Source organism: Argopecten irradians, chromosome 2 (assembly GCF_041381155.1).
Source record: "Argopecten irradians isolate NY chromosome 2, Ai_NY, whole genome shotgun sequence".
Classification (NCBI taxonomy): domain Eukaryota; kingdom Metazoa; phylum Mollusca; class Bivalvia; order Pectinida; family Pectinidae; genus Argopecten; species Argopecten irradians.
Genome location: NC_091135.1, coordinates 56,044,280 through 56,058,296, shown reverse-complemented (window position 1 = coordinate 56,058,296; position 14,017 = coordinate 56,044,280). Strand labels below are relative to the sequence as shown.

The 14,017-nt window shown below is 36.2% G+C and overlaps 1 protein-coding gene across 1 annotated transcript in view; it reads right to left on the bottom strand.

Moving 5' to 3' along the window:
- LOC138316019 (mitochondrial inner membrane m-AAA protease component paraplegin-like) overlaps nucleotides 1-12,490 on the bottom strand; it is a 101,978-nt gene extending 89,488 nt beyond the window's left edge. Inside the window, exons 1-10 of the mRNA XM_069257493.1 lie at nucleotides 12,228-12,490; nucleotides 10,327-10,420; nucleotides 9,669-9,803; nucleotides 9,046-9,173; nucleotides 7,049-7,129; nucleotides 4,304-4,422; nucleotides 3,463-3,652; nucleotides 2,090-2,230; nucleotides 886-1,030; nucleotides 491-596 (exon numbers count right to left, since the gene is read on the bottom strand). Of these exons, the coding sequence (XP_069113594.1) occupies nucleotides 491-596; nucleotides 886-1,030; nucleotides 2,090-2,230; nucleotides 3,463-3,652; nucleotides 4,304-4,422; nucleotides 7,049-7,129; nucleotides 9,046-9,173; nucleotides 9,669-9,803; nucleotides 10,327-10,420; nucleotides 12,228-12,368 (1,280 nt within the window). The 5' untranslated portion in view covers nucleotides 12,369-12,490. The remainder of the gene's footprint in view (nucleotides 1-490; nucleotides 597-885; nucleotides 1,031-2,089; nucleotides 2,231-3,462; nucleotides 3,653-4,303; nucleotides 4,423-7,048; nucleotides 7,130-9,045; nucleotides 9,174-9,668; nucleotides 9,804-10,326; nucleotides 10,421-12,227) is intronic.
- Nucleotides 12,491-14,017: the final 1,527 nt, after the last annotated feature.

Below are 14,017 nucleotides of genomic sequence, written 5' to 3'. Positions count from 1 at the left end.
GACGGACAAAAGGAGATTAGAATAGGTCACTTGAGACTTTATCTCAGGTGACTTAAAAACTGACACCTCAATTTGAATAATTATGAATACCTAATGCTAAGTTTCAAAGAAGTTGTTTACATGAAAATAGGGGGTTCAGCCGGCCATCTGTACAATTTTGTGTCCCAGACCCATAATAATGAGGTTAATGCAATATGAGTGTTATCAAATGTTTACTGTAAACCAACTTTCTTTGACGTGCTATTAACTTTTGCAAATTTTCCGATCAAAGTATTTTCACGAAAGTTTATATCCTCTAATTAATTTCTACAGCGTTTATTTTGATATGAATTTCAATTAAATTCCAAAGCCACAAATGTTACTAATATTTGCTAACTTATTTTGGAATGGAAATCACAAATTTGTAGTAGTTGTGAAAGAATGTTCTTTTGAATTTGAAGTTGAGAATGTTTGTAGGATTAAAATGAATTCCTTTGCTAGGTTGACTTACCCATGTCTCTTCTTACCAATGGCATCAATCTCGTCTACATAGATAATACATGGGGCCTTTTCCCGGGCTTCTTTAAAAAGATTTCTCATTCTGGAGGCACCAAGTCCTAAAATTAATCACACACCACTTTGTTTACAAATACAACCGCTAATGAGTGATACATACTAACATATAGAATAAGTGATTGGGATATCAGGAGATGCCTTTCAGCATGTACTGTTTATAGTATCCCGTGGTGTAATTACTCATTAAATGGTGGTTTTGACTTGTGTCAGAAATAAACACAAAAATTGATGGACTTAAGTTTCAATCTATTTGACCTCCAAAATCACACCGTTTCCCCGCCCTTGAACATCTATGCAAAACAGACAATATAAGATTGTCTCTGGACTTACCTCCAAACATCTCCACAAACTGAGAGCCTGCTAGGGCGAAAAAAGGAACTCCAGCTTCTGTGGCAACAGCTTTCGCTAACAGTGTTTTCCCACACCCGGGTGGTCCCAATAACAGCACTCCACGTGGATGTTTTCCTCCAAGTTTCTGTTTAATTCAGACAGTAAATACATCTAACTAAGGGGATGTTTACCTCCAACCCTTGTGTTAATCTTTGATGAACCCTTGTGCTAATCTTTGATGAACACTTGTGCTAATCTTTGATGAACCCTTGTGCTAATCTTTGAACCCTTGTGTTTATTTATGAACCCTTGTACTAATCTTTGATGAACCCTTGTGCTAATCTTTGATGAACCCTTGTGCTAATCTTTGATGAACACTTGTGCTAATCTTTGATGAACCCATGTGCTAATCTTTGATGAACACTTGTGCTAATCTTTGATGAACCCATGTGCTAATCTTTGATGAACCCTTGTACTAATCTTTGATGAACCCTTGTGTTTATTTATGAACCCTTGTACAAATCTTTGATGAACCCCTGTGCTAATCTTTGATGAACCCTTGTGCTAATCTTTGATGAACCCTTGTGCTAATCTTTGATGAACACTTGTGCTAATCTTTGATGAACCCTTGTGCTAATCTTTGAACCCTTGTGTTTATTTATGAACCCTTGTACTAATCTTTGATGAACCCTTGTGCTAATCTTTGATGAACCCTTGTGCTAATCTTTGATGAACACTTGTGCTAATCTTTGATGAACCCATGTGCTAATCTTTGATGAACACTTGTGCTAATCTTTGATGAACCCATGTGCTAATCTTTGATGAACCCTTGTACTAATCTTTGATGAACCCTTGTGTTTATTTATGAACCCTTGTACAAATCTTTGATGAACCCCTGTGCTAATCTTTGATGAACCCTTGTGCTAATCTTTGATGAACCCTTGTGCTAATCTTTGATGAAACCTTGTACAAATCTTTGATGAACCCTTGTACAAATCTTTGATGAACCCATGTGCTGTAAACTTTGAATGATCCTTTTGCTAACCAATGATGAGCCCTTGTGGTAGCCATTGGCAAATCGTTGTGCTAACCATTGATGGACCATTTAAAGCTCTATGCTAGCCAAATATGGGTTGTGCTAATCTGTGGTGTAAACTAATAATCAACATTATAATTACACAGCTACTCAAAAACTATAAAGTACCTTCACATTGTCCGAACTCTTAAGGTAGTCCACAAACTCCATCACTTCATATTTGGCTTCCTTGAGACCTGCAACTTCTTTAAAGGTTACACCATTTCCTTGTTTAGAAAGAATGTCCCCTCGTATGTATCTTGCGTTTGCCTAAAACGGCACACAACATGCTGTGTTAATTCAACAAGCAAACAGAGGTTTACTGAAGAAGCAATACTGTCTCCTGCTGGCCACCATAACAACATGTCATGAGACTGACAATTCTCCTAGAGTTACATTGACCATGACTTGGACAAAATAACCTAGACACTTGTCTCAGACACTGTACCACAAATCTGGTGATTTCCTGTCGTCAAAATTACATCATTTTCAAATAAACTAATTAAAAACTTCAAATAATTACATGAATTTGCTTATGAATGCAATGGTTTATCTATTCACCCTTCTACACTGTAGTTTATAGTTCTTAATATTTTACCAAGCAAATTTGTGTGCCCTCTATTATACAATGGCTCATTGTGGAAATTGTGACAATATCTGTGCGAAAATGATAGTTTATAGAATATTTGGTGAACCCATGACATTGTTTCATAATGTATCTCCCATAGTCTATAGAGTATTTGATGAACCCATCACAATGTTTCATACCCTATCTCATATATTCTATACAGTATCTGATGAACCTGTCACAATATTTTACACCCTATTTCCTATAGGCTATAGAGTATCTGATGAACCCATCACAATGTTTCATACCCTATCTCATATATTCTATACAGTATCTGATGAACCTGTCACAATATTTTACACCCTATTTCCTATAGGCTATAGAGTATCTGATGAACCCATCACAATGTTTCATACCCTATCTCATATATTCTATACAGTATCTGATGAACAATATTTACACCCATTCTATGTTGAACGATACCATCACAATGTTATACCTACTCATATTCCTGTCACAATATTTTACACCCTATTTCCTATAGGCTATAGAGTATCTGATGAACCCATCACAATGTTTCATACCCTATCTCCTATATTCTATACAGTATCTGATGAACCTGTCACAATATTTTACACCCTATTTCCTATAGTCTATAGAGTATTTGATGAACCCATCACAATGTTTCATACCCTGAATCTGTCACAATATTTTATACCCTATCTCCTATAGGCTATAGAGTATTGGATGAATCTGTCACAATATTTTATACCCTATCTCCTATAGACTATAGAGTATTTGATGAACCTGTCACAATATTTTACACCCTATTTCCTATAGGCTATAGAGTATTTGATGAAGCCATCACATTGTTCCATACCCTATCTCCTATAGGCTATAGAGTATTTGATGAAGCCATCATAATGTTCCATACCCTATCTCCCAATAACATGTCCATCATTGAAACCTTCTCCTTGTTTGGCTCATTCATTGTTGCCTGAGGTTTCCTCGGAATGTTCTTTTTCCCGATATCAGCTCGATGATGTAATCTGACATTACTACGACCAGATCTCCTTAGTGTACTCAACATTAATAGGCCCATCAATAGCATCCCAGCTACATTTCTGCAAAATACCATCAAATGAAGGCTTCAAAACTTTAAAAGTTTGACAAAACAAAACACCTTAACAATTATCTAACAAAAGTATTGGATTAAAGACTAAATGACAACTCTCTATTTCTAAATAGTTATCAAAATATCATTTTAAAGATGCTCCACCGCCGACAGAGCATTAATGATATTCATCATTTGAACAATAATTGGTGTTTAATCGTGTATATATATGTCTAATTAACACAAAAAATAATATAAAATAATTTATTTCGCCATTGGTGCATGCGCAATTAGTACTTCATTCCATATAAGATATAGTGACACGGAATTTTTTCGGGATGCAATTAATTATTTTTCATATTTTTAACTTAAAGTAAAATTAGAAGCTCAAACTTTTCAATGGTGGTAATGGTGTAAAGTAAGTAACTTTTGCAACTGAAGAAAAATACTAAATCGTCTGCTCCTGTTTTTGATAGCGAAAAAATATCATTTGTCAGCGGTGGAGCATCTTTAAAATAATACCCCAATTTCTGCTCAAGAGCTCTTTCCAAAAAAAAGCTGTCAAAACCCCTGGTACCTGTTCTCAAACACAAACTATCTTCCCTTCTGAAACCAATGAATTAGAAGCTTCTAAATGAAATCCATGTAGTATCATACTAACCCCCTGCTGTCCATATAGCCTGGCCTCAGCTGTTCAGAGGGATCAATGCCTAAATCCTGATAAACTGTCATCAAATCATGTGCAAAGGCTTCTCGGCTGTTTATCCGGAATTCTAAACGCTTAACAAAAACAAAATATACATATTACATAGATAGATGGCAGGGATGTTTTTTTAAAAAAAACACTTTTTATCTTATATCCATATGATATCTGTATATACAATGTAAGCAAACCTCTGAAAAACTACATTTTAAAGCTTTAAATTTCTTTTGTATATGGTGATGAACCTTTGGTAAAAATGAGAGGCCCATGGCCCTTAATGGTTACCCGAGTTCGGATACAGAATGATACAAAATAACGATAGACTATTGCAGATCTGACCCCCTCCCCAGGGGAAAATCTCCTGGGGGTCAGTCATGTAAAATATAGAATTCAAAGGCCATCTCATTAGGATAATTCAGACAACATTTGACTAATTTCCTATTACAAGGATAATTCAGACAACATTTGACTAATTTCCTATTACAAATGACCAAATAATGTTCAAAATATGTCTTTTCCTTACATAAACTACTGTAACAGTAAACTTAACCCCCTTCCCAGGGAGAACCGTGATACCCAGGGTTATATAATTCACACTTTGAAAAGGACCTTAGACCTTTGTATCTATGAAGATTATTCAAATTTATCACATCTGTGAGTGGAGAAGCAGATTTTTGAAATTTTGGTCAATTTTACCTCTTTTGGCCCCTCTCACAGCCCCTGGGGGATTTTGATTGACCTTATGCCTTAGAAGGTTTGTGCAAAGTTTCTTTGAAATTGCTTCAGTGGTTTTGGAGAAGAAGGCGAAAATTTAAATTGTTTAAGGACACACGAAGGACGACGACGGATAAAAGGCGATTAGAATAGGTCACTTGAGACTTCGTCTCAGGTGACCTAAAAGTCCCATCGCAAGAAAGCCTTAATGGATAGAAGAGATGTTTAACCTTACAACAGAGATACCATGACATTAAAGTACTTAAATGACACCCAAAACAAGAGGCCCAAATGGCCTATATCTCTCACCTGGTTAATTTAGTAAATATCACAATAATTCAAGCTTACAATTTTAATCCCCCCTCCCATAGTATAGGTATATTACCAGTCAAATAGGAATGATATCCATTGCTTAGTATCAGACACAATGTTGTTGTTTTGAATCTCAACCTAGCTCATAGGCATGATATTAGCCAATTATAAAGATGTATCATACATACCTTTTATATACATTTAGAGTAAAATGTCCCCTTTTGGCCCCATCCCTCGGGCTCCCAGGGTGTCAGCCAAACCATTTGTACAATTTTGAATCCCCATCCCATAGTTATGATACAATGCCATTTTGAGTGCTAAACAATGCTTTGTTTCAGAGAAGAAGTTTATATAGAAACAGTGAATCAGAGTGGATCTGAGTGAGTCAGGGTGGATATGACTGAGTCAATGTGGATCTGAGTGAATCACGATGGATCTGGTGAGTGAGGGTGGATATGAGGGAATCAGGGTAGATCTGAGTGAATCAATGTGAATCTGAGTGAATCAAAGTGGATCTGAGTGAGTCAGGGTGGATATGAGTGAATCAATGTGAATCTGAGTGAATCAAAGTGGATCTGAGTGAATCAGAGTGGATATGACTGAGTCAATGTGGATCTGAGTGAATCACGATGGATCTGGTGAGAGAGGGTGGATATGAGGGAATCAGGGTAGATCTAAGTTAATCAATGTGAATCTGAGTGAATCAATGTGAATCTGAGTGAATCAAAGTGGATCTGAGTGAGTCAGGGTGGATATGACTGAGTCAATGTGGATCTGAGTGAATCACGATGGATCTGGTGTGTGAGAGTGGATATGAGGGAATCAGGGTAGATCTGAGTGAATCAATGTGAATCTGAGTGAATCAAAGTGGATCTGAGTGAGTCAGGGTGGATATGACTGAGTTAATGTGGATCTGAGTGAATCACGATGGATCTGATGAGTGAGGGTGGATATGAGGGAATCAGGGTAGATCTGAGTGAATTAATGTGAATCTGAGTGAATCAAAGTGGATCTGAGTGAGTCAGGGTGGATATGACAGAGTCAATGTGGATCCGAGTGAATCACAATGGATCTGGTGAGTGAGGGTGGATATGAGGGAATCAGGGTAGATCTGAGTGAATTAATGTGAATCTGAGTGAATCAAAGTGGATCTGAGTGAGTCAGGGTGGATATGACTGAGTCAATGTGGATCTGAGTGAATCACGATGGATCTGGTGAGTGAGAGTGGATATGAGGGAATCAGGGTAGATCTGAGTGAATCAATGCGAATCTGAGTGAATCAAAGTGGATCTGAGTGAGTCATGATGGATATGACTGAGTCAATGTGGATCCGAGTGAATCACGATGGATCTGGTGAGTGAGGGTGGATATGTGGGAATCAGGGTAGATCTGAGTGAATCAGGGTAGATCTGAGTGAATCAGGGCAGATCTGAGTTAAACAGGGTGGATCTGAGTGAATCAGAGTGGATCTGAGTTAGTTTTCAATCCTCAGACAGAGTATTTCCAGTCAGCAGATAATTTTACAATATCTCACTTATGATATACATTGATCTTACTTTTAATGATAAACATGTACTTGTACAAATGTGCAAACATGGTCTTGGAAACTGAAATATAATAAACAGCCTTAAAATATTATTAATATGGAGTGAATTAGGAAATAAAATGTCCACATACCTTAGAAACCAGTTCTTTTCCTGTCATAAAATTCACCACCAATCCTGTATAAAAATGCCTGGATACTATAATACGATGAACCTGGAATAGACAAATAAACTTTTTATGGATTTTATTTGAAGATGAATTAGATTTAAAGATTAAACACCAAGGCTCGCAAAAATAAAACCTTCTTAGACTCGTTTAATAAAATCTCATATGAAATGAACACTCATGTAAGATCCTATATATCGTCAACAACGGTATTAATTGGATATGCAATATATAAAAGGTTCTGAATTTACATATATTAATAAAATCTGTTACCTGTAAATGATCGAGATCGGGTTATCTTAGTCGAGGGCTAAGATTTTGTAACATAATCCCAACCGAGGCGTTAGCCGAGGTTGGGATGTTACAAAATCTTAGCCCGAGACTGAGATAACCCGATCTCGATCAATTATAGGTAATAGATTTTTTTTCTCGCGCCTCTAAGATATAACGAAACCCATCTATACGAGTTCAGAACTAAAATTATCCCGTCTTGGGCCTCCTGGTTCAAAGCCGATTAACCATTTCATCTGCGCTTCAATTTCAGTCATTCCACGTAAAACTATAGTTCGGTTATATCAAAGAAAAACGATGATCAATCGGTACATAGTGTTTTCATGATTAAAAACAACAACCAAACAATGCATGGTAAATGACTGAATGCACATATTTCTAATAATATTGATTATCTGAAGCATGTGACGTCATCGATTCGATAGTATGACGTCACATGCGCGGAATGTTACATGAATGGCGTAAAATTCCGCCAAAAATCACGTAAAGGTACCAGACAGATCGGACGAGATAGAAAAATCTAGCACCGGGTATCATGTGAGATTTCCCTGTCCGAGGTGCGAGAAATATATATATATATTAAAATTTGAAGATAAATTCCCAGTGTCCGGTAAAATAGATCAGAATAACATTGAACAACATGTCTACAGACAAGCATTAGCGCTTTCATTTTAAATTCTTCAAGATGTTTATGATGCCTAGATGCACATGTACTTATTTCTATATTCGATTCATAAAGGAAAAGACATGTATCAGTGTTACTAGTTTGTATTAACATTCATGATTTCCCAAGTCTCGGTGCCAAGCTAGTCCCATCATAATACATGATACAGCAAAGGCGAAAGTAGGAGGATATATAGTATATATGCAGTTTAATTAAAATGTACCTGGTATATATTAATTTTACTTAAAAGTCATTAATAGCTTTAAACTCTACCCACTGATCGAATGATTTTTTTATGCACGCACACATTGCAGAATTTAGATCATGACTAATACAAGGTGATTACTTCCCCTTAGCAAGTTAATATTGTTTATCAGATGTAGAAAAATGTTCAGGTTAAGATTCAACTTAAGATTTAGTGGGATATCTACTTGTAGATAAGATAGAGAGTCAATTTAATTTAACATCTTGATCGGCTAAAGATAGACTGAATGCATATTTTAATGTCGACTTAAACTGATATCTGTATCTAGATTGGACTTAACAAACATTGGCGATTTCTTCCACGTGTTTCCACCAGGTACAGCAATTTGAAATATACATTGTCGGGCCTAAGATTAAATAATTTGGCCTTGCTGTTTTTGTGTACGATATACATGTATCGGCATAAACAATTTTATCTATGACTTAAAATGTTCATGTTAATTCCTTATCTGTCGTATGGTCATTATAATGATCATTTATACAATCTTTATTCCAAACATTTTTGTTGCAATATGCAAAATATATCACCATTTTTGGGGACCCCATTGCACGGATTTGCCGACAACAATTTTACTGTTACGTTCATATTTTGACGTGTTTGAACTATTTGAAATAGAATTGATTATAAAAAATAAGTGTTCAAGCCATCACTAGCTAAAAAATTACTGTTTTTTTCGAGAGAAAAAATGCGTTTTCGAACTATCCGGCGGTTCCAATTAACCGGAGGTTTACCATATATCCTTACTTCGTTGTTGAGTAGAACTTCCCGCAACTCTTTTGAAGAATCAAGTAATGGCAAGTTTTCATACTTAATAAGGGAAAAAGCAAGGAAGCCAGCCGCTATTGCTGCAAATATTCCTGCATTTTTTAGATCTGAAAACAAATTTTTGATATGTAAAATATTGTGTGAATTCTATGTCATTGGACATTCTTAATTTCCATGCATTTGCATTGTTTCATACATAGTTACAGATTTGTGGACTAAGGCCTTCCAACAATATCAAGTTGTAAAAGATCCATCATTGAAAACTTTTGAAAATATCAATATATGCCTCAAGAAAGGTCCATTCTATTAATGATGTACACATGTCTGTTCTAGTTTGTCTGTCAAATCCTTGTATAGACTTTATAATAAAATGTTGAGCCCTTTCCCGCATTACTAAATCATTTTGGACAACACCCAAAGCTAGCAACCATATAGAGTCGAAAGATAAACTTTTATTTTGATAGTTTTTGAAATAGTAAAAGGGTTCAGGGCACACTGGCCTATCATCTGGAGTTAAATGACTAGAGATAACTGAATTTCAGATACTTAAATTGAACCATTAGATTCTTGAACTGACTTGTTAGTATTGATCAATGTATTACCACTTGGACCTCCTTTCTGTTTCTTTTCACTGTCCTCTTTCATTTTGTCATCTTCTTCTGTCTGCCGTTCACTTCCCTTTTCAGTAGTACATCTACATGATGATGTGCTTATATTCTGAACACTGCAAACATTGACTGAAAATTGATAAGAAAATAACAGGTGAAAATGATAAAATGTCTATCAGTTGAAAAAGACATGGTTCATATAAATACAGAGCCTGTATCTACAATAAAAGAGAAAAAGCTACATAGTATACAAAGTTTTGTTGGTATGATGGGGTGGCCATTGATATATCAGAACTGATCAGAACACCCCATTAAGTGTATATATAGTATACTTTAAAATGTGAAGCATATAATTGCAACAATGCATATCTACGAGTACTCCCATAAAATGAGAGGTCATATCACTAGTCAGCCTATTTTTTTAATTTTATAAATTTCATTTACCTGTAAACATGTAAATCATTTATCTAAACAAAGATATAATTATTTCACACAAAAAAGTATCCAGGTTGTTAGATAGCCATATGGAAAGTTTGGTGGACTGTATGTACTAACATTTTACTTTACTGAATGAATCACCTAGCCTGTGGGTGAAAATATTCTTCAAATTACTTCATATATAGAATATATATTTCAAAATCTTATAAAATACCTCCTTTGGTTCTTATGTCAGTCTTTTGCATGTATTGGGTGAAAAGGGCTGAAAGTGTCCGTAGTTCTTTTCTGGGATTAGCGCTAGTGTGTATCTGCAACAAAGACTAAATGAATAAAACTATTGTTTGCCTGTGACTTTGTAGACGCATTCCAATATGATAATTAAATAAAGACATGGCATACAGCAGTCAACTATTTGAAAGCAAGCAACTGTGGCCTGCAGGTAGGGAGTAAGAATTGTACCTGCTGCCCCTATTGCATGATCGTAAAAGGCGACTAAATTTAGGATCTTATCTTTTCTTTCTCCCTAAATTACTTTGTTCTTCCTAGAGTCTCCCTTGACACCACCTCACTTTTGGCCTTTGGATGAGCGCTCGCCCCTGTGAGGAAGGCTCTGGGTTCTGACCCCTGGCCGAGACACATCAAAGTCTATAAAAGTGGTAGTTTCTGCTCCTGCTTAGCGCTCAGCATAACGGGAGTGGGACGACTGGTTTGCCCGTTGTCAGTATAATGTGACCGGGTGGGGTGTGTTGCCTGGTGTCTTCGGCGGCATGCTTCAGTGATATAGCACTATAAAAAGGGCAACAGTTCCACTATACAAGAAGACATAACACGAATATACCGCAGTCTCCCAAAACACGCACCTCGCCCAACATACAAGCAACATACCGCATACATAGGAAGCCGTCCTTACATGACCATAGCTGTTAATAGGACGTTAATTAATCAAACAAACAAACAAACTATACAGTTGAAATGCATGCATTCACGAGTAATCAAATTATTTTGGAAGTGTAGCGGGACTGTACTAGGTTGATAATTAGAGACCAGGTAGATCCATGCTTTGCATAGGTACAACTGTACATGCGACTCTATATAGTGATTGTATTCGAAGGTCCTAGGTTCTATAGCCCATGGCCAGTCTCGCCAATTTCTCCTCTACTGTTGCAAACTTGCAAGTGGTGTCCAGCATATGCATATGATAATATACATGTAGCAATTAAGACTCTCAGCCTACAATAGAAGAGAAAATAGTGGCCAGAACAGGGTTCAAATACAGAACCTCCGAACATTAGCCAGATGCTCTACCACCAATTGAGCTACGGGTACCTGGTCATTGATGATTAACCCAGTCAAATTCCATTACAGAAGAACAGTGAAAAACTGCAAGCATGTCAAGTGCCTCAACAGCTTAACATCTTAAAAACAAATGATACATCTTTCAAGTTTAAAGAGGAATGTACAACTTACATGTATATAAGGGCTCTAGATAATGTTACTTTTATAAAATACATTTTTTTTCACATTGCATACTAATGGGACTCATTCACGTACCATGTGATACCCAATAACGTTTGTGCGGGACTATTGTTTGAACTTTCTATTGGTGATGGAATGACGTCAAATGACAATATCGCAGGATAACATAATTTCAGCAGAGGATTACAAAGAGTTACGTTCCATCACCACTGGAGATACTAGTCCTGCACAAATGTTATCGGGTATCATGTGGTACATGAATTAGTCTCATTGTTACTAAACATGCGGCTGTCCTTGCCTTCAGCAGATGCATGTACATGTACATTGAGATTTCTCCTCGAGACTCTTCTTATCAGGCCCGGTAGCACCGCTAAATATGGCTATATAGCTAGATATGACTATATAGCCAAATCTGACTACACGTATAGTGGACAAATGTAAACAAAAGTGACATCTATATCTGGTCACAAAGTCAGCGTACACATCGAAAATTGAATGACGAATCTTGAGAGATATAAGTCACATTCTACCATATATATCGATATTTGCATCAATTTATCAAATTTCTCATTCTTTTAATCAGTATAAATGGTGATAATTAATAGCTCAAGTTCTACCAGGCTATAACACATTACTTACATAATGTCCTTGTACATGGCTGAAGTTGCGTAAGCCATTCAACTTTAAAGAGCCTAGTGTTCGAAATGACATGCATACATTTTGTCTTCTGGAGAATCTTAGTGCTCCTAGTAAGGTTCCAGACATACACAATCTCTCCATTTTAACAAATTTATGAAGTCCTTAAATCGAATCATATGCCATTTGTTGAAGCTTCATCTCGGACGATTCGATGTTTTCATTTTCCATTACAAAATACCGGAAGCTCATGTCCGGTGAATAATATCGGAAACGGAAATAGGGTTTTTTAATCCGGAATGTAGTCGATAATAGTCGATTCTTGTGGGGAAAAAACCCATAAAGGCCTATATGTTTCTGGTTTAGAAATCACTTGTAACAATATAGGTGTAGATCCTATATTTAGAAAAGATCTCAACAAAATCGAATTGCCAAAGGACACCCATGTTAAGGATGTATTCTTCTGAGGTTTCAGTCCCGTTGAAGTCTCGTTTCGACATAGATCAAAGAAGTTATAAGATTTTCAAATAAAATTTATCAATATCTGTAACACGTTGCCAGTTGCAAATTTTGTCAAAAAATTACATTTCTATTTTTAGTAGATTCCAGATTTTTTTATACGCGGATTTTAAGAAATGACCCGTTTGGCGGCCATTTTGAAATTGTGTCTTTTTTTCGCTCTGAGTAGAGCCACAGTTTTACCATTTTTCACTGAAATTGGTTTTACTTAAATCATCACTGCGCCAGTATTTTTAGCGGTGTCGATCTTATTTTTGCTGTAAATCTTGACTGGGTTCGTGGTTATTAAAATATTGAGCATTTATTTGTAAAATGATACACTTTTGTCACTTTATTTTTACATTTAATGGTAATTTGAGCACTTTTATTTTTACTCTAAAATACTGAAAAATGACAAATATTCAAATGGGACAAAAAAGTAAGCACACGGACCCCCCATTTTTCTGCCTGATTTCGAAAGAACAGCCCTTTCCCTGTTAATATGCAAAATATTAACAAAAGTTTAATACCAGAACTTTTTCTATAAAGGGTTAAATTTGGCAAAAATGGCTGGAAATGGTGCATTTTGTAGCTCAAAATTAAGGGGTAGGGGTAGCATATGTTGTTATTCTGAGAAAAAATATTAGTCTTATTATATCAAAACTGGTATATTTTTAAAGAAGACTACTAGAAAATAAATTCTACAGACATTTATACATATCAAACAGATCATTAGGAAATTATGGCTTTAATCTCTTGTGTAGATGGTCAAAACGGCAAAATTCCAATAAAATCCAACATTTTATCAACTAGGTATCTTTAAGTGACAATAGCTCAAAAACGAGCACACGGACATATGTATTTTCTTCCATTTTCTTTTATGGTATGAACTCCTATTTCCAAAAATCTATATGAGAAAAAAAAGTTTAATACAAGAAAATTTTGGCTTCTCAGAGGAGTATATCCTTAATGACGATGGTTGGGTTAAATTATTAGAACACCATCTTGTCGGGGTAACTGTCTGTCGACCTTCCACTTAGTTGGGTTAACTGTCTGTCGACCTTCCACTTAGTTGGGTTAACTGTCTGTCGACCTTCCACTTAGTTGGGTTAACTGTCTGTCGACCTTCCACTTAGTTGGGTTAACTGTCTGTCGACCTTCCACTTAGTTGGGTTAACGTATGTCGACCTTCCACTTAGTTGGGTTAACTGTCTGTCGACCTTCCACTTAGTTGGGTTAACTGTCTGTCGACCTTCCACTTAGTTGGGTTAACTGTCTGTCGACCACCACCTGGT